The sequence below is a fragment of the Sphaerodactylus townsendi genome, linkage group LG10 (genome assembly GCF_021028975.2).
Source record: "Sphaerodactylus townsendi isolate TG3544 linkage group LG10, MPM_Stown_v2.3, whole genome shotgun sequence".
Classification (NCBI taxonomy): domain Eukaryota; kingdom Metazoa; phylum Chordata; class Lepidosauria; order Squamata; family Sphaerodactylidae; genus Sphaerodactylus; species Sphaerodactylus townsendi.
The window spans coordinates 51,556,114-51,574,286 of NC_059434.1; the positions used below are offsets into that span (position 1 = coordinate 51,556,114).

The 18,173-nt window shown below is 42.8% G+C and overlaps 1 protein-coding gene across 1 annotated transcript in view; it reads left to right on the forward strand.

Annotated features, from left to right (window-relative positions):
* Positions 1–1,035: 1,035 nt before the first annotated feature.
* Positions 1,036–18,173, forward strand: part of SLC7A11 (solute carrier family 7 member 11) — a 69,327-nt gene continuing 52,189 nt past the window's right edge. Inside the window, exons 1-4 of the mRNA XM_048509884.1 lie at positions 1,036–1,588; positions 4,727–4,853; positions 11,088–11,203; positions 16,045–16,170. Of these exons, the coding sequence (XP_048365841.1) occupies positions 1,312–1,588; positions 4,727–4,853; positions 11,088–11,203; positions 16,045–16,170 (646 nt within the window). The 5' untranslated portion in view covers positions 1,036–1,311. The remainder of the gene's footprint in view (positions 1,589–4,726; positions 4,854–11,087; positions 11,204–16,044; positions 16,171–18,173) is intronic.

An 18,173-nucleotide genomic window follows, 5' to 3' on the forward strand; every position in this document is an offset into this window, starting at 1 on the left:
ATGGAAAAGTGGGGGTAATGGGATAGCAGCTCCCCCAAGTTTCCTGCAGTTCCCCACCTGTCTAAAAGTAACTCCTCAACATTTCAGGAAGAGGTGCTGTTTAACAGGAAGCCTTTTAATCTTTGTAGTCAATAAGAAGCCCTGCCTAGCCTCACCGACCTGGTAAAAACCATTGGCGGACACCAGGAAAAGCATTGGTGAGCATCATGGCATCCACAGGTACCCCTGCCTTTTTGCAATGGCCACTTTTTCATTTCACTTGAAACTGACTCGCTTTGTTGAAGCAGCGTCAATAAGGGTCTATGAACCTATCAATTAATATGTTTAAGAACAAACTAGGTCTGAAATCCCACCTTTCTTCATTCAGTGACACTATCCCTTGATCCTTCTCCAAAGGGAGTACAAGGTAAAGTGATTTGGTTATGACTGAAAGGGCATTTTCATTAGTGAGGGATCCATTAAAAAAACATGCAAGCACAAAAATATATATGAGAATTTCCAAATTATAGGAGCAACACAGGCTCCATTTGACTGAGTTGGCTGTGTTGCTAGGCAACACGGGGTAGCAAAGAGGTTGGCATGCACTTGCTTATGTAAATGTATGTGATCTTTGTATAAAAGCCTGAGTTAGATCGAGCAAAAATGACTGCCTGTCACTTACATTAGCCTTTAACATTTGGAAAGGCACCAGAAAATGAAATGTTCTCCTTGTTTTGTTCCCAAAATAAGCTATGCAGTACTGTGTTTGGAAAACAGATATTTGTTTCTCACCAGGAGTCAGCAAATATTTGGGGGTGTGCCAATAGTAACTTGTGAACTAAGGCTTGATGACGATTCCCTTTGTTCTTTTTAAGGAACTCAGGTTAGTTGCACAACATCCTGTTACAGAGAACAGAACAAGTGCTGAGTAATGCTACAGCCCTTTTTCTATGGCTGATGCAAACCTGAAGAATTTGCATCATCATTCAGCAAGAGTAACGTGGTATGACAGGAGCTTATATACAAGTCCATACAGAAGCTGAGCTGGCTTCCAATGACAGAAGGACACCAAGGTAGCTGTGTGAAACAGCTGTGTAAAACAGCAGGTGTTCCTGAGAAACACTGAGGTAGCAGCCAAAAAAGTCCAGGACACCTGAATAGTTTTCTACCTGTTGGCACAAGTGGGTTAAAAGGCTAGAGGCAGTGAGTTTGTGTGCGTGTGTGTAAAGACAATTAGCTACGCACAGGGAGAGAGAGGAACGGAATACCTGAAGTGCCTATTGGGGAGTTTTAAAAATTCTTTTGTCTTGAATGAGTTGGCTGTGCTGAAGCATGTTTAGGAAAACGACTCTGCCGACAGTCTCTAATGGCAGCTACCTGGAAGAGCAATCAAATGACAGGGTGGTCTCTGCACGCAACACCAAGGCAGTGCAGGAAGACAAAGTGGTCCTGAAGAAGAAAGTCACTTTTCTGAGAGGGGTATCAATTATCATTGGCACCATCATTGGAGCAGGAATATTCATCTCTCCCAAAGGAATACTTGAAAACACAGGCAATGTGGGTATGTCCTTGACTGTGTGGATCATCTGCGGCATCCTTTCACTCTTTGGTAAGTTTGTGAAAGTTTATAATTGATCCTTAGAGACAGCTGGTGGATTTTTAAGAATGTTTGATACCGAGTGTCCAAAGCCTGGTTGCAGACACTGGACTTCAACTGCTACAGTATTTGTGGGGAGGGGGCTGCTTTGCTGCTTGTTGGGTGCTATAAACTGTGCAAATTGTCACACAAAACTCTGCTGAACAGTGCTTAAGACCAAATGGGATTGCTTATGTCCCCCGAAGTAGCTAGAGAGAGGAGTTTCCTTTATCACCTCGTAAAGCTTGCCATTTGTGCTGGCTGCCTGCTTAAGCTCTACAAACAAGTTACAGCATGCTCACAGAGTATTGGCAGCTGGGGAGAGGAACCACTCAGTCTGAACACCTGTGAAATGTGTACCTAGATTGACCTGGTTGCCCACTGAATAAATCAAATGGAGTAAAACTTCTACTGAACTATTTGCTGGCAACAAGGCAGGAGTGGAGTGAGAAGATTAACATTGTCAAAAAGGCCATTGAAAAGGTTCTGGTCTGCCTGGAACTTGTGCATGTTGACTTCTAAAGTCCTCTTAAAGTTTGCTCTGGTCCATGCAAGTTTATGACACAATAAATCTGTTAGTGTTTAAGATGCTGTCAAGCCCCTGGTTGTATTTTCTGTAACAGATTAATGCCTAGAGTTGTTGCCTTAATATATAGGTTTCCCATTGATGAAAATGGAAAACTCTGTGTATGCACAGAAATGCTGTTACATTGGTAGCTCCATCACTGAGTTCTGATGTGCGTAGGAGGATGTAAAGCACAGTTCCCAGATTAGGCCTTAAGAACCGGTATTATTAGTTGGCCTGGCTGTTATTAAAGTTGATAAAATTTTCTTCTTTAAAGAAAAAAAGGTTTCCCCATATATTTATCAAAGAATACAAAGAATTGCATTCAGATTGGTCATATCAAACAATGGGTCCCTTGACTGCTTTAATAAGTTAATCTGAAGAAAGTTGATGACCCACGTGACTACTGGCATCATGATTGGTTCAGACTACTTATTTTCTGGTATTAGGAACTATGGGCAACAAGATATCCACTTCAGAAAGATGGAACATGTGAATGTCTGCTTGTGTAAACTTGTGCACTTTGAACTTCATAGACAAAGCTTCATTCACCCTTGCTAAACATACAGCTGAACCAAGTCAAAAGAGATTTTGCTCAGAAGCTGGACATATTGTTATTGCTCCAGCAATAATCTAGAGGGACATTTTAGGGATTAGTCTCAAAATCAATAAAATTTTTATAAGCAGAAGACAGAATTTGTTTCTATCTATGCTGCATTTTAATTGACTGAAGAAACAGTAAAAATACACTCTTGGAATATGCAACATTTACAGCTTGAAGAATTTGTAACATTTATAGCTTGTTCTAAATCCTATTAAAATATTTGTCAAATAAAGGCTTTCTTAATGGTTTCTGAATATATGTGGTGGATTCTGCACAGGGTAAATATGACAGGTGTACAGTCAACATAAATCTTTTTTGGGAGAGGACTTCACACAGGTTCCATCCCCAAAATGAGTTTGCCCTGTTTTATTTCCCTCAACACAGGATTTTTGAAAATTGTTAAACCAGGTATTCTTTTGCAGTATCCTGGGCTGGAGCCAATGTGGGAATGGCCAGGCAGGAGGCACTTCCCCTCCCCTTCACCACGCTGTCCAAAGTCAGGAAGAATCGGCCTGAAAACAGCAATATGTTCATTATTGCCCTGCTGTTGCAGGGAGGTCCCTTTTTCTTTTCTTTTGCATGTTAAGAACATAAGAAAGAGCCTGCTGGATCAGAGCAGAGTCCATCTAGTCCAGCACTCTACTACTTGCAGTGGCCCACGAGATACCTTTGGGAGCTCACATGCAGGAGGTGAAAGCAATGGCCTTCTGCTCCTTCTGCTCCCGAGCACCTGGTCTGCTAAGGCATTTGCAGTCTCAGATCAAGGAGGATCAAGATTGGTAGCCATAGATAAACTTCTCCTCCATAAATCTGTCCAAGCCCCTGAGTGCTGGCTCATGCGCAGCTACGCAGGTGCAGCCAATTGTATTGTGGGATGATAGGCATGGCTATGGGTGTTCAATTCTGCATCTCTGCGAAGCTACACATGTGTTGCAGGAAATAAAAGAAAAAGAGAAGCATCTTCATGTGAAGGAATGAAAACTACCTGGATTGTTTCCATGGGCTCCAATCACTGCCTGCACAGCATGCATGTGAACAGGGAAAAGGAAAATTATACATTATACATTTGCTGCATGGAATCCACCTTTGACTGCAATAGAATTGCTACTACCATTAACATTTCCACCTTTCATTTCTCTCTCCTCCACCCACCATGGACTTTGGAGAGAGAGTTCCAGTAATAGAATTTAAAAGACAAACAAATAGCTGTGTAACTCTTAAATTCTTCAACACATGCCTTATACAAGTACAGACCACTAGTCCTTCAAGGTCAGTACTATTTACTTTGACTGGCAGCAGGTCCCCAGGGCTTCAGGGTAGAGTCATATCACCTGCCATTCGATTTATTTTAACTGTAGATGCAAGAGATTCAACCAGAGACCTTCTACATTCCAAGTACATAATTCTGCCAGTGTGCCAAGGCCCCTGAAACCCACTGGCATGGAAAAGCCCCATGGGGCAGAGAGGACATATGCTAACAAAACAGCTGCATATGTCTGAGGGCTGGTGCACCATGCAATTAGCCCTCAACCCTGGGAGGGAACTGACTAATGTTGGCGTCACCCCTGAAAATGCCCCAGCCTGACCTTTCATGCTGGCTTCCGAGCAGGACACCAGCATAGCCCCACTTTGGCCCAGGGTTCTGAGTTTTGTGGCAGCAGGGCTGCAGGATGCTGGAGGAGTGCCAGGGGGAGGGCAAGTATGCCAGAGTGGCTGTGTGCCGTTTCCATGGGGTCTTTCAGCCCCCCTCCCTTTGGATGGGGCTGCTTGTCTCACATTGTTTCAGAACTATTCATGGGATGAAAATATTTGCATATTTTATAGACAGCAATAAGAAACCAACTTTTTAACCATTCGTTATAGAGGTTTTTGATCAATGTAGAGGTTTTTTGACTGATTTGCTTTTCCAAACGACTTTTAATATAAAAATATGTTTTCAAAGGTGCTCTCTGTTATGCTGAACTGGGAACAAGTATTAAGAAATCTGGAGGGCACTATACATACATCCTGGAAGCCTTTGGTCCATTGCCTGCATTTGTAAGAGTCTGGGTGGAACTCCTCATCATACGGTAAGTAAACTGTTTACATTTTTTAGGAAGATGCTATTCCTTGATCTCTGAACCAACAGGTTGATGTGGGTAGGCATGGCCCTTCAGATACATTCAATCTAAGCCATTTAGGGCTTTAAATGTCAACATCAGCACTTTGACCCAGAAACAAATTAGTAATTCTGTAACAACTGAAGTTTCAAAGGCAGCACCATGTCATCAGGTTACAGCAATCTCATCCAGATGTTATTAAAGCATGTGTGATTGAGACTAGGCCTATTTTCCCTAGGAACAGGCATGATGCTATGTTAGCTTGTGCATAGAATCATGAACCATGGAAAATATCTGTAGGACTAATATGCATCTATAGCCCTTGTGACATATCCAGAATGTGTGTAGGGTGAATTTGTGATGGGTAGTGAGATCACACTGATAACCCCATGCTCAATCTTAATGCACTCGGCTCTAGTGAAACTTCTTTATACACATTGGTTCTGTATGTATGAAGGGAACTCGGAGAGATAAGGGGCCTTTCCCCACTGCAGCTTCACATCCCCTATGTCGCATGCAGCTGCTCCTCAGCTGCTTGGCATCCCAGGCAGCCAGCGCCAGAAGCGTCCCCCATGACCCTTCTGCGCTTCTGTGCGGAGTGCGTCACAAAGCGCATGCCTGTTCAGAAGAGCTGATCTGGGATGTCCTGCGCCTTCGAGGGTATGCGCTGACAGCAGCAGCTTCTTGACTGGGCGCTGTCGCCGCCCCTCTCAGTGGGGAGCACCGAGGGACCCCGCGCTACTCTCCTTGAGTAGCGCGGGGCTTAAGGGAAGTGGGGAAAGGGCCGAGGGTTACCTACAGATACAGGCTGTGTACATAACTTCTTCTGTGTGAAAATTTAGAACAAGGACAGTAGGAAAAATCCTACTTCCCCTTATTCATTCTGACTGTGTATGTTGTGTTTTATATTGTATTTCTACCTAGATAATAACATGTTGGTGATTAGTAAAATTTCAAATTTCAAAATTGATTTATCTTTCAACTCAGAGGGTTGAGTACAATAAACCTGTATAGGCAGAGTACTGGGACAGTAACCTAAAAGGAGTTAAAGAAGGTGACTGACAGATGCCCCTGAGCAGAGTCTCTTCATTCGAAATCCTTGAACAATAGCAAAACTTCATTTGTATGTGTCTTTCAGTATAATGTGGAAATCTGTATTATATTCACTTGAAATTATGTTTGGTCATTTTTAGCAATTGGAAGATATTATGCTTCCTTTACCATTTTATCCTCTGTGTGGGAAAAAAGTAACTGTGGCTAAACTGGTTCAGCAGTATTTTTTTTCCTTCTGAAATACAACATTTTTAGATGGAGTCTTAGCTGACCAGGCACAATCTTGTCCCACACAATTTACACTGCTAATCTCCTGCAGTGAACAATCACACAATGTCCAGTTGAGTGAATTACTTCATGCATTTATGTGCTAGGTAAACAAATGTCGCCTAAGTGGCCAGCTAGCTAATCAAATTATCTGTCCAGGATTTAGCCTCTTGATCTGTTTATTCTGTTTCTGTGTCTGATTGTCTCCAGTTATTGTACACAAGACGCCCAAGAGAAACAAGCTTGCCGTCTCATTTTCTCTCCGCCCCTCTCCAGTCCTGACAGCTCCTATTGGGTAATCTCATTGCTTCATGCATAGCCGTAACAGGACATAGGTCTGAGTGATTTGGTTAACGAAACAAAGCAATAGTGCTAAGTCACAATGAAACTGGCGTTTCTTTTAAATAACTCTCTCTCCCAGCAATATTGTAAAAATACTAAATTAATTATCAAATGTTAACATGAGTTGCCCAGAACATGCAAATGATGCATAAGAAGGAAGGCAAGACCATTTTCTAATCATAGAAATTGCCATGTGACTTTGGAGGTATACTGTAGCTGTCTAACAGTGTCATCCTAAGAACATTTACTTAGGAGTAAGCTCATAGACTTGAGTAGGATTCTTATTAAATGTGTTTAGGATTTTCAGAGAAAATTTCTCTCTTCTCTAGTAACTATGCATAGATTTTTATTTCCATTATCAATTACAACAAAACTTTGCCCCTTCTTGTACTTCTGTATTTATATAAACTGGGAGGTAGGTGAGTGCTGCAGACCTTGGTGGTGTGACCTGGAAGAGAGGCTGCTGTTCTGAGCTGTGCTGGTGCCCAGGAGGATGCCGACATGTCTTGGGTACTTGGGGGGTGTTCCACCTGGGCTTTGCTGCCAGGAACAGTGCCCAGGACCTTGGAGGTAAACTACCTGAAAGGGTGGCATGACTCCATTTAGCCTTATAGAAGTCTTTCTGGTGGAGGGTTTTTCCCCCATTTTCCTTGCCTTCCCATGCCACTAGAAAGCCCTCTGGAGGCAACGAGGTGGTGTGGCAGCAATGCCATCCCTGGCTGCCTCAGACTTTGGATTGGACTGTTAGTTTCTTAAATGTTATATTTCTTATGAAGGTGCAGTTTTGTCTTGAGTTACTCTTAGATATTATTGACTTATGGATTCAGAAAGACTCTGGGTTCTGACACGCTGGTATTTTTTCTCTCAGTACACACAGTTTCTTCACTGTTAGACACTCATGCTACAGAAATCTTCCTCGTGAATTAACTTAAGCAGATCACTAATACACAAGACAAGGGATCTTCATTTGAGTATAATTCCCTTCCTAACTGGTTTAGGAATTCTTCTTCTATCGCCCAGGTCATATATTCCCCTCACCCTTTATTTATGGTCACTGTGGAAAGTCTGTCAACTATTCTACCTCTACCTTAACCAATAATAACCTTCCAGTTCTTTTGTCCGTGTATTTCTGCTCTCAGCATACACTGCCACACACAATATTTCAGATCAGATTCCATCTCTGATTGAAATCCTCTCAGGGTAGATTTTCACACCCAGCTAAAAGATTTGATGTTAACCAAGGACGTAGGTAAGGGGGGGTTCTCGGGTTCAAACCCCCACATTCATGTCCGAAGCTCCGCCCACCCATTTGTGGGTTTTTAAAACATTTTAGTGTTTTTTGGCTTTTGGCCTGCAGGGGGCGCATTGTTTAGGCTAGCAGCACCAAACTTTCAGAGATTGTTTTGGGGACTCTTCTGATGGTAATACCCAGGTTTGGTGAAGTTTGGTCCAGGGGGTCCAAAGCTATGGACTCCCAAAGGGGGTGCCTCCTTCCTCCATTGTTTCCAATGGGAGCTAATTGGAGATGGGGGCTACACTTTTGAGGGTCCATAACTTTTGACACCCTGAACCAAACTTCACCAAACCTGGGAGGTATAATCAGGAGAGTCTCTTACTGATACCACCCAGGTTTTGTGAAGTTTGGTCCAGGGGTCCAAAGCTATGGACTCCCAAAGGGGGTGCCTCCTTCCTCCATTGTTTCCAAAGGGAGCTAATAGGAGATGGGGGCTACACCTTTGAGGTTCCATAACTTTGGACCACCTGAACCAAACTTCACCAAACCTGGGAGGTATCATCAGGAGAATCTCTTACTGATAACACCCAGGTTTTGTGAAGTTTGGTCCAGGGGGTCCAAAGCTATGGGCTCCCAAAAGGGGAGCCCCCATCCCCCATTGTTTACAATGGGAGCTACTAGGAGATGGGGGCTACACCTTTGAGGTTCCATAACTTTGGACCACCTGAACCAAACTTCACCAAATCTGTGTGGTATCATAAGGAGAGTCTCCTAAAGATACTCTGAGAGTTTGGTGCTTCTAGCTTAACAATTGCACCCTGACAGCAGGCACCCCCCAAATTTCCCCAGAGTCTCCTTTTAAATCCACCCCCTTCGGCATGGATTTTATTTATTATTTATTTTATTTATTTATTCCACTTTTATACCGCCCTCCCCCAAAGGGCTCAGGGAGAATCTGAGGTCCTCAGTTTAGGAGAAGAAGAGTTTGGATTTATATCCCCCCTTTCTCTCCTGTAGGAGACTCAAAGGAGTTTACAATCTCCTTGCCCTTCCTCCCTCACAACAAACACCCTGTGAGGTGGGTGGGGCTGAGAGAGCTCCAAAAAGTTGTGACTAGCCCAAGGTGTGTGTTGGAGCGCACAGGCTTATCTGAAATCCCCAGATAAGCCTCCCCAGCTCAAGCGGCAGAGCAGGGAATCAAACCTGGTTCCTCCAGATTAGAATGCACCTGCTCTTAACCACTACGCCACATTGAAAGTGGGGGATAATCCACCCCAAAACAGCATCACTTTCAATGTAGTTTAACTGGGGACCCCAGATTCTCCCTTTAAGTTGGATTTAAAAGGAGAATTTGGGCTCTGTAGTTTAAACACCATTGAAAGTGATGCTGTTTGGGGGTGAATTCCAGCATCACAGTGGCTACCCGGGAGGGGGGGCAACACTCAGATTTTGCACCGGGCTCCATTTTCCCTCTATGCCTCTGTCCAGAGGAGAGGGCAGAAGGAACTGCCGGCTGCTGGCTGGGAGCCCAGCTGGTTGGGGGCAGGGGAGGGCAGGGCAGGGGAGTCTGCTGTCCCCGGCCTCAGAGAGCTGCTTTTATAAGTGCTAGGCTGGGGGCGGGGCTTGGGGAGGCGTGGCCACGCCCTAGGGGTGGGTGGGGTATGGCCCCGCCCCCGAACTCCCCCCATAAAAAATCTATACCTACGTCTCTGATGTTAACACACAGGAATCCAAATGTGTTCAATTTTTCCCCTCCCTCAGTCAGCTGGTTGTTCCACCAATCAGAGCACAGATCAGCTTACTCAATTGGAGTGCTGTCCAGTTCCTAGAAAGTCCCCTCCCCACGCATTCTGTTTGTGACTGCACTTTGTTTTTGGCTATACTTCCAAACCTTATTCATCTGGACAGTTCATCCCAAGGGGTTACTTAACCATTTACTTAGGGTTACACTCTAAATCGGAACCCTAGGTGCTTTCCCTTCCCTAGGTCCAAAATACATGGGAGATGGAACCTCCACAATTGCCTCACAGCTGAGCAGGTCGTGATCAGCCATGAACTGAAACCACTGGAAGCTGGCTCCCCCAACATCCATCTTGGCTTGTCAGTCCAGAAGGATCAGAAGTCCTGCATAATCCAAGAAAGCTTGCATACTTATGCACTTGAGTATCTCATCCATCTGAAGGAATATTTGCTACCGGATTTTAATAATTTAAAGACAATGGATGATTTCTCCAGAAAGGTTTCACAGCCACCTCCTACAAGATGGTTGACATTAGCCCCCCTTCTGTCAGGTTTTTAGTACTGCTGAGCTCATCTGCATTGGCAAGATGTAACTTTATGGTTTGACAGCCCAGGAATTGTCTTAAATCTTCTTCAAACCATGGCTCCTGATACTGATTTGCTGCTGATCCCTAAACTACTGTTGTTAATACTGAATCTGTGGTATTTAGCAGAATTGAGAACAAAACATGCAGCTTGTACAGGAGTGTAAACAAGCTAGAATAATTCTAGACCTAGTGTTTACCATATTCCTACTGATTAGTATATGGTACTGCTCATTTTTCCACATCCTATATTTGTTTTATTGTTTTCTTTACCCTGTTGCTGTGTTGCTGAGACTGACTAGTAATAGACAGGAGGTGAAGGAAGATCAGATAGTAGCAGCAATGTGGCAAGAGCTGAAAGGAATGTGGCTGAATGAGGAAACAAACCTAAAGGGAAGAGTAGTTTCAATCTTGAATTGTAAGTCTTCAAGGTGGAGTTACTTTCTGGTTCTGTACTGTGCTTTCCCCCTGTAATCTGTTTTCTCTTTCTATGGTTAGTACTTGCACAATTGGTTTTCTCTAAAAATGATAGGCCTTTTCCCCAGTTCAAGGCTTGTTGACTTTATCTATACAAGAAATATAAGTGAGGCTTACGAAAGGCTCAAGATTATGAATGGAACTAAAAAAAACCACACACACACCCAGTGACTCAGAAGCATTGGGACTGCATCGGATCTGCCATTATTCTGCTTTCCAATGAAGAAACAGGGAAGAAAAATGGACAAAATTCTCAAGTTACTAAATTGTTAGTCTGGCTGGACATTTTTTTATTTTTATATATTTTGTAGTTATTTCCCAGTTGTTATGATTTCTGCATTGTGTTAAGTTATCACACTATTTGAGAAAGTCTATTTTGTATATTAAGGCCACAAGGTAATTTGTTGCATGCAATATATTTGATATAGCCTGCACTTATATAGGCATGTATAACATATCATCCCTATTCATTAGTAAAATGACCATTTCTTTTTTTCTCTCTGTTAGCCCAGCTGCAACCTCAGTGATATCTCTGGCATTTGGACGCTACATTCTGGAACCATTTTTCATGCAGTGTGAAATCCCTGACCTTGCTGTTAAACTTATTACAGCTGTGGCCATCAGTAAGTGCCAGAGTTTAGAGAAAACAGGTTGAGGCAAATGATGCAGCATAATAAATGTTAATTCTGCATCCAATACGTTGACAAGATTCATATTATTTGAGATACTCTTCTTGGTACCCAATTTAACACAAATTAAACTGCAACCTTGTAATTTTTCTAATTGAATTGTTTCTGTTACCTTGAAACAACGAACTTTTGTACATTCCTTGCCATGGCCCTACTGCACTTCTAAAATTATAGGATATGTAAGTGACCTTTATGTGTAGAACTGGGAAGGGTGAGGAAGATATGAGCCTTTTAGCAGTGTAAAACAAAATTTATCACTTCCTTTTCCTGGTCATGAGCACACTAGTGGAAGTGGCTGCTACGATGAGTTTCCAGCTGCTGAATCAGGTACAGCAGAATCTCAGTACAGATGAAAATAAGACAACCAGGTTAGGCAAGGTGAGGTGCAAGTGCCAATGCAATAAAATTTAATGGTTCAATTGCTGTAGGGAACAACAGTAGGCCAATCCCTTCTACTAGTCAAACAGAGAGCTCCAAACATAAAATATGTACCCTACAGGGCAGCTACATAAGTTAAGCCATGTCAGGTAAATGGTATTGTTAGCCTGCCTGAAAATTCCAAGGTGAGAGCTATCATTTGGCAGTTTAAGCTCCATGTTACAGATGGGGGCAAAGATGCTAGCAGTGCTGTCTGGAGTGGGGGTGGAGTAACCCTCCCCCAGGAGGCAGCCTGACACCTGTGCTAGTGTAAATGCCACTTGTGCTGGCAGTATAGAGTATAGAGGCACTTGCCTTGGTCCTAGGCAGCTGTGTGGCAGTGTGATGCTCAGACACCATTGTCACTATAGTGTCAGTGTCCCTCAAGTGCAGGAGTTCATACCACACCAAAGAGGAAATTCCAAAGGCGTGTGACTTTAGCTTCCTGAAACCTTTCAGCATGAGAATGCCCCCATTTGCCAGTGTAGGCTTATACTGGCAAAAAGATAGGTGCAGCCCAGGGAGCTGCATAGAACATGGGTGCTTGGGGAAGCATCCCTGTTGACCAGCAAGTCTCTTTGTAGGCAGCATGACTGTGGTGTCCCCAGCTGTGGTGCTACTACCTCCCTTTAGGATTGTACTGAAAATGTGGCTTGCCTAGTGTGGCTGATAAGGGCTGCCAGCTCTGGGTTGGGAAATTCCTGGAGATTTGGCGGGAGCGGGGAGGGGAGAGTGATCCACAAGGACAGGATACCATAGAATGTGCTATCCAAAGCTGCTATTTTCTCTCAGGGAATCTGTTTTCTGTAGTCTGGAGATCAATTGTAATGCTTAGAGAAATACACGCCTTCCCTGGGGGCCAGCAATACTATGGCTATAATTTTTAAAAGATTGAAAATTTTGAATCTTTCATCATCCCCCCCACCCCCCGCCGCATTCTAAGGATTTGTGTAGCTGATCATCTGTTGTTGGCTGGTCAAGTGTGGCAACTGATGGGGTGTCTCTTAGTTTCCATAAATGTCACGCTCTCTGTTACTGTACAATTGAATGTCATGCTCCTGTCTCAGTGTAGTTATGCAAAGATCTGATGTAGTTGAGGAACTGGATATAAAAAGCTGAGTGTAACTAATTCAGCCAACCGTAAATGTTAATGTTTGAAGGGAGAATCAGGGCTTACAGAGCTAGTTTACTGTTTTTCTTTGAAATAAATATTCAAAAACATTTAACCTACTGATGCTTAAATCAATGTAATTTTATTGGTATCTGTTTTTATTTTTGAAATTTACCAGTAGCTGCTGCATTTCCCACACTCGACTTATACTCGAGTCCATAAGTTTTCCCATTTTTTGTGTGGTAAAATTAGGTGCCTCGACTTATATGCGGGTTGACTTATACACGAGTATTTACGGTACCCATAAATCTAAATTATGGCAATGAAATTCTTACTACAAAAAACTTGGATTTCAGTCTCCTTGGGAATTGCAAAGTGGTTGGATGATCAGCAATATCTTAATAGCTCAATTCAAAGCTCCAGGTGGCCAGGTGCCACCTTCAAATGGTGTTCAGGGAAGGCAGGGAAAAGAGGAAAAACCTGGAGAATCCTTCATAGAATTAAATGGACTTACGCCACCCCAAAGACAGTGGTGAATCTGGGTTGGAAGGCTGGTGGAAGCTGACTAAGATTGGCTCCATACCCAAGAATACCCCTGGAATGCCCCGCAGCCATGCTGGAATATCATCCTGCACCAGTGTATAATTGAACAATGTTTAACTCTTTCTCCCTGAAGCATTTTGCCAGTATAAATCCCTGCTCCAAGTTGTTCTTAATATTTGCTTGTATTTCCTCATCTCCACTGTGGAGCTAACTGCAGCTTTATAGGGACAATTTCAAGACCAAGTAGGTTTAATTCTAAGTAAGTTTGCACAGATTCTTCCCAAGAAAATGCATGATTGCTCTATTAGCTTAGAAAATAAGAAAGAAAATGGTTACACACTCTATCCTGCCCCTGTTAGTTACACACCTCAGCTGCATTTGAATAAACAAAACATTGTTGGGAGACATAATCTGGATTTCCCTGATCACCTCTATTTTGGCCGGCTCTTATAGAACTAAGCTACAAAATCTAAACAAGGGTTCCTTACAGTTCAGCTCCTTTGCAAGCTGGTTAACTGAACCTTTGCAAAGATTCAGTGCTGAAATTGGAATATACAAAACCTTAATGCGAAGTATTACAAGATATTTTTAGACCATTTTATTTACATTGAAATTAATCTCCGTGCCTGAGAAAATGGATTTAAGGAGAAAAAAATGACCAACCCCCTCCCCCGCAAACAACCCTAAAAGAAAAATTCAGGGTTGTGTGAGATTGGACAAAGAATCCCACCAGTCAAGTCTTTGTCATGTTATATATCTATGAAGTGTTTCTCATGATCCAGATATCTTATTTATGATTCCTGCCTTTCCAAGTATGATGCTACCCACCTCTGCCTTTGCTCTTTAATTGGAAAGCTATCATTAAAGTTCGGAGGTGTGCAGCTGGCTGAGCAGACAGATGTGGTTACAAAAGTTAAGCCTATATGTTGTAACACTAATTATACCTTTACTCTCTTCGTATTAAACTGCAAAGCTGCAATAGAATAGCCACAAAAACAGGCTGGCAGTTTCATGACCAGTCTGAACATGGTAGATCTTATAATAAAATCAAGCTATAAATATAGATAACCATTCTCATATGGATGCTGAATTTTTCCTTGAAAATAATTGTGATTCATTTAGGAAGCCTGATTTAGGATCCCTTTGCTTGACTGTTCAGATAGAAAACCATAGGATATTCAGCTCAGGTCTTCAGTAGCTATTATCTACTGGTACTGAGTTCAAAATATTCTTTGATGTTAGTTTTCACAAAAAAACAAAGATGCTTCATGTTGCCCATTCATATTTGAGCTGTACAACAGAGTAGTTGAACACATCACAATTAAGTGTTTACATAACTAGCTGGTGTTTACATCTTTGCAAACAGCTCATTATGTCTTCTGGTCAATCTCCCTTGCAAGCAACTTTACTAACAGAGATGCTGTCCTTCTTCATAATGGATCACACCCAGTCCACTGAATCCCTGTTTCTTCCTTTCACTTCTGTCCTTTTATCATATGTTTGTCTGATACTGATACTGGCATTTTGCCTCAGGTGCCATTCCCCCTCACTACTCCACTGGCCAAGTGGCACCACTATGATGCTAATTGTGAGGGCAGTACTTCCTGCTTTTACTCTGGCATCATTTGACTAAAAACTGGGCAAAATATAAAAAATGCTTAGTAGTAGCAGAGAGTACAGTTGTCAGAGAGTTAGGAAATCCTGGAGATGGCTGTGGAGCCTGGGGAGGGTGCTGTTTGGGCAGGGGAAGGACCAAATCAAGTTATAATGAGAGGCCACCCTCCATAGCATCTATTTCCTCCAGGGGAACGTATTGCTTGTGAGGAGATCAGTTCCCAGAACTCTCCAGGCCCAACTGGCAGCTGGCAAGTTTAGCAGAGAATGCAACTGTTGCTACCAGTTAAGATCAATGAACTCTTTGCCCCTTTTTAGCAGCTCCTTTCCAGATTGCCAAATGAACAAACTGCGGGCTGTAAATGAGATATAAAATTGAGGAGGTGATGTCAGTTCTGTCTTCTATTTTGCAACTGCTGACCTGCTTGTGGGACTTCTGTAGTTCAGAACAGGGTTGAACCTTGTAAGAAAGCTGTAAGATACCCACCTCTGCTAGTGTTCATTCTATATGTAAGAGCTCTTTCTACAGAAAACCATGAGGAGAGGAGCAAGCAAGAGAGAATTAATGTGAGCATTAAACTTAAGGACAATGTTTTGCAGAGCCATAATTGAGAGGACTTGAATGATTATTTTATTCAGTCTTTAATTTTTCAAATGACGTGGAAACCTACAGCTAAATCAAACAAAGATTACAACTGAAAAGGGATGTGAAATTAATTTTCGGTTCAAAGGCAGAGTTATACCAGTCCATCAATTATCCACACTGAGCAGTTCTGCCAGTGAGGGGGGGGGGGTCGCTTTAATATCTTCCCTTGAAAGCCTGCAAAAAGATTTATGACTGGGACAATGGAAGACAGAGAGAAAGAGAGTTTTCACAAAGGCATGTTAAAGGAGAGTGGGTGGGGAGAAAAGATGGAAAAAAATGAATTGCAAGAAGACTGGTGAAGGAAACACTGTGAAGGGCAACTTGCAGTCTTTTTTGAATGCCCAGAACTATGCTGGGGGAAGTTCTTTGTGGACAGTGTTTATTGTGCTTTTGGAAAGATGCAAACTTTCCTTTATCCATTTTCTCTCTTTCCTCCCCTTCCAGCGTTGGTAATGCTTCTGAATAGCATGAGTGTCAGCTGGAGTGCCCGCATCCAGATTTTCCTCACCTTTTGCAAGCTCGTAGCAATTTTGATAATTATAGTCCCTGGAGTGATGCAGCTAATTAAAGGTATGAACTGAAAAGTAAATGCTATTTTAAGTGCTTTTATCTCCCCCCTTCCTGCCTCTGCCCTTACCAAATAATGCTTATACCAGCAAAATCGCTTAATTAGCTTCTGCTTGTTTAACTTAGGCTGCATACTGTCAGGTAAGTGACTGGAAGTGGAACTATTCTGAGAATAACTTGTATTTACCACAGCTGATGAGATGATTTAGGGGCTGAACCCATATGCTTTAAACTAAGGACAAGAAAATTGGGCTTCTCAGCATAAATTGCATTGTAAGAATAATTTGTTTTAAAGGAACAAAGCCCCTTTACTATAATAGATCAACCAGATTTCTGTTTCTGTAGTGAATCTATTATCCGTACGGCCCTGAAGCAGAGATAAGTCCATTGAAGTAAACGACTTGAATTTTATAGTTCTGCTTAGGATGACACTGTTAGTATGTTGCTGTGATAATGAGGATTTAGTTCCTTGGAATATGTTTTGTGGTGACATGAAAATATGGCACCTTCCACAGAGAAATATGCTGTTCACTGTAAATCAAGCATAAGGAAAGATGAAACTTGGTCCAAGAGTATACAGCACATTAATTCATCTCAAGAGTGAGTTTCTGGAACAGAGCTGGCTTATGACTGAAATACTTCTGGAGCAGTTGAAGTCTTTTTAACAGCCTTTTTCCCTTCCCTGACTGATCCACTTCAATGCTCCCTGACTGATTCACTAGTCAAACTTTTGATCTGAAGTTCTCCATCTTCCTCTCACAAGCTGACACTCCTCTTGATTGGATTTTACTCTTTGCCTCAAAGCTTCTTTCAGTGTTTTATGTTCCGCTGGTAGATACTTGACTTGTTCACTTTGGGCTGCTTGTGGACACTGCATCCAAGGGACCAGGAGGATAGCAAGGCAATCCACCATTAGGCACATGGCATACTACTTGGATGAAAATGGCCTCAACTTTATTGGTTACAGCTGACAGAGCCTTGGAGGCAACGGAACTGGGCATTGGATGGCATGTCTGCTGGATAATCTCCAGACCACCTACTCCAGGCCACCTGCTGGGGGAAACACCATGGGATGGCAGGGTATGGGATTTCATGTGGGAATCAGCCACTACATGGTTCACCCTGCCACTTGGAGTAAGGGTGTCTTGATAGTCCGTGAACTGGGCGTATACTCACCTCCAAATACCTTAAAGGTTTCCTCAAGATGGGGGAAAAATGGACATGCAGTCATAATTTTCTCTCTTAAATGGAACTGCTCCCATGCTGAAACTGCTACAAGGAACAGGGACCTCAGAGATCCCTCCTGGCTCCTGATAAAGCTCCCACAGCTGCAGCTAAATCCACAAACCATGCTGAATCCCATGTCATGACCTTACTTTGAGAAGTGAATACTATTTGACCAGAATAACACCTCCTGACAGAAGGAAATGTCTGGGTGGCAACCCAGGTGACTCCCATTCACAAGATGACTACAACCTTGCTCAGAGTGTTAGTAACTTCCTCCTGGCCATATCCATCTTGCCTGAGCAAACAGTCCCATGCCAGGACCACCTTTTCTACAGGTAAGACCAGAAAAGTCTTGTACCTGACAGCTTAGAGGGAAGACACTGCAAATCCATTGCTACTGGTTGAGCAAAGTCCTTATGGGTGCACAGGTTACCCAGCTGCACAGCCATGGCATTAGGGGGGCCATTCTGGTGGATGAGGAACCCTGGACAGGAGTGAGTCCTAATTCTTCCCTCTCATGACTTAAATCCTGTAAGCCAGGTTGAGAATATCTGGGTAAAAATTAAGGGGGAGAGAAACAACAGCAATCTCATTGTGTGGAGGGTCTATTACAGACTCCTAAGCCAGACTGAAGAGTTGGATGATGCCTTACTGGAACAGATGAACAAACTTTCAGAAAGGAGAGAAGTAGTGGAAATGGGAGAGTTCAATGATCTGAAATACTTTGCCAAGTGTATAAGATCCAACAAATTCTTCACTTTGCCTTGCAGTCAATTTTA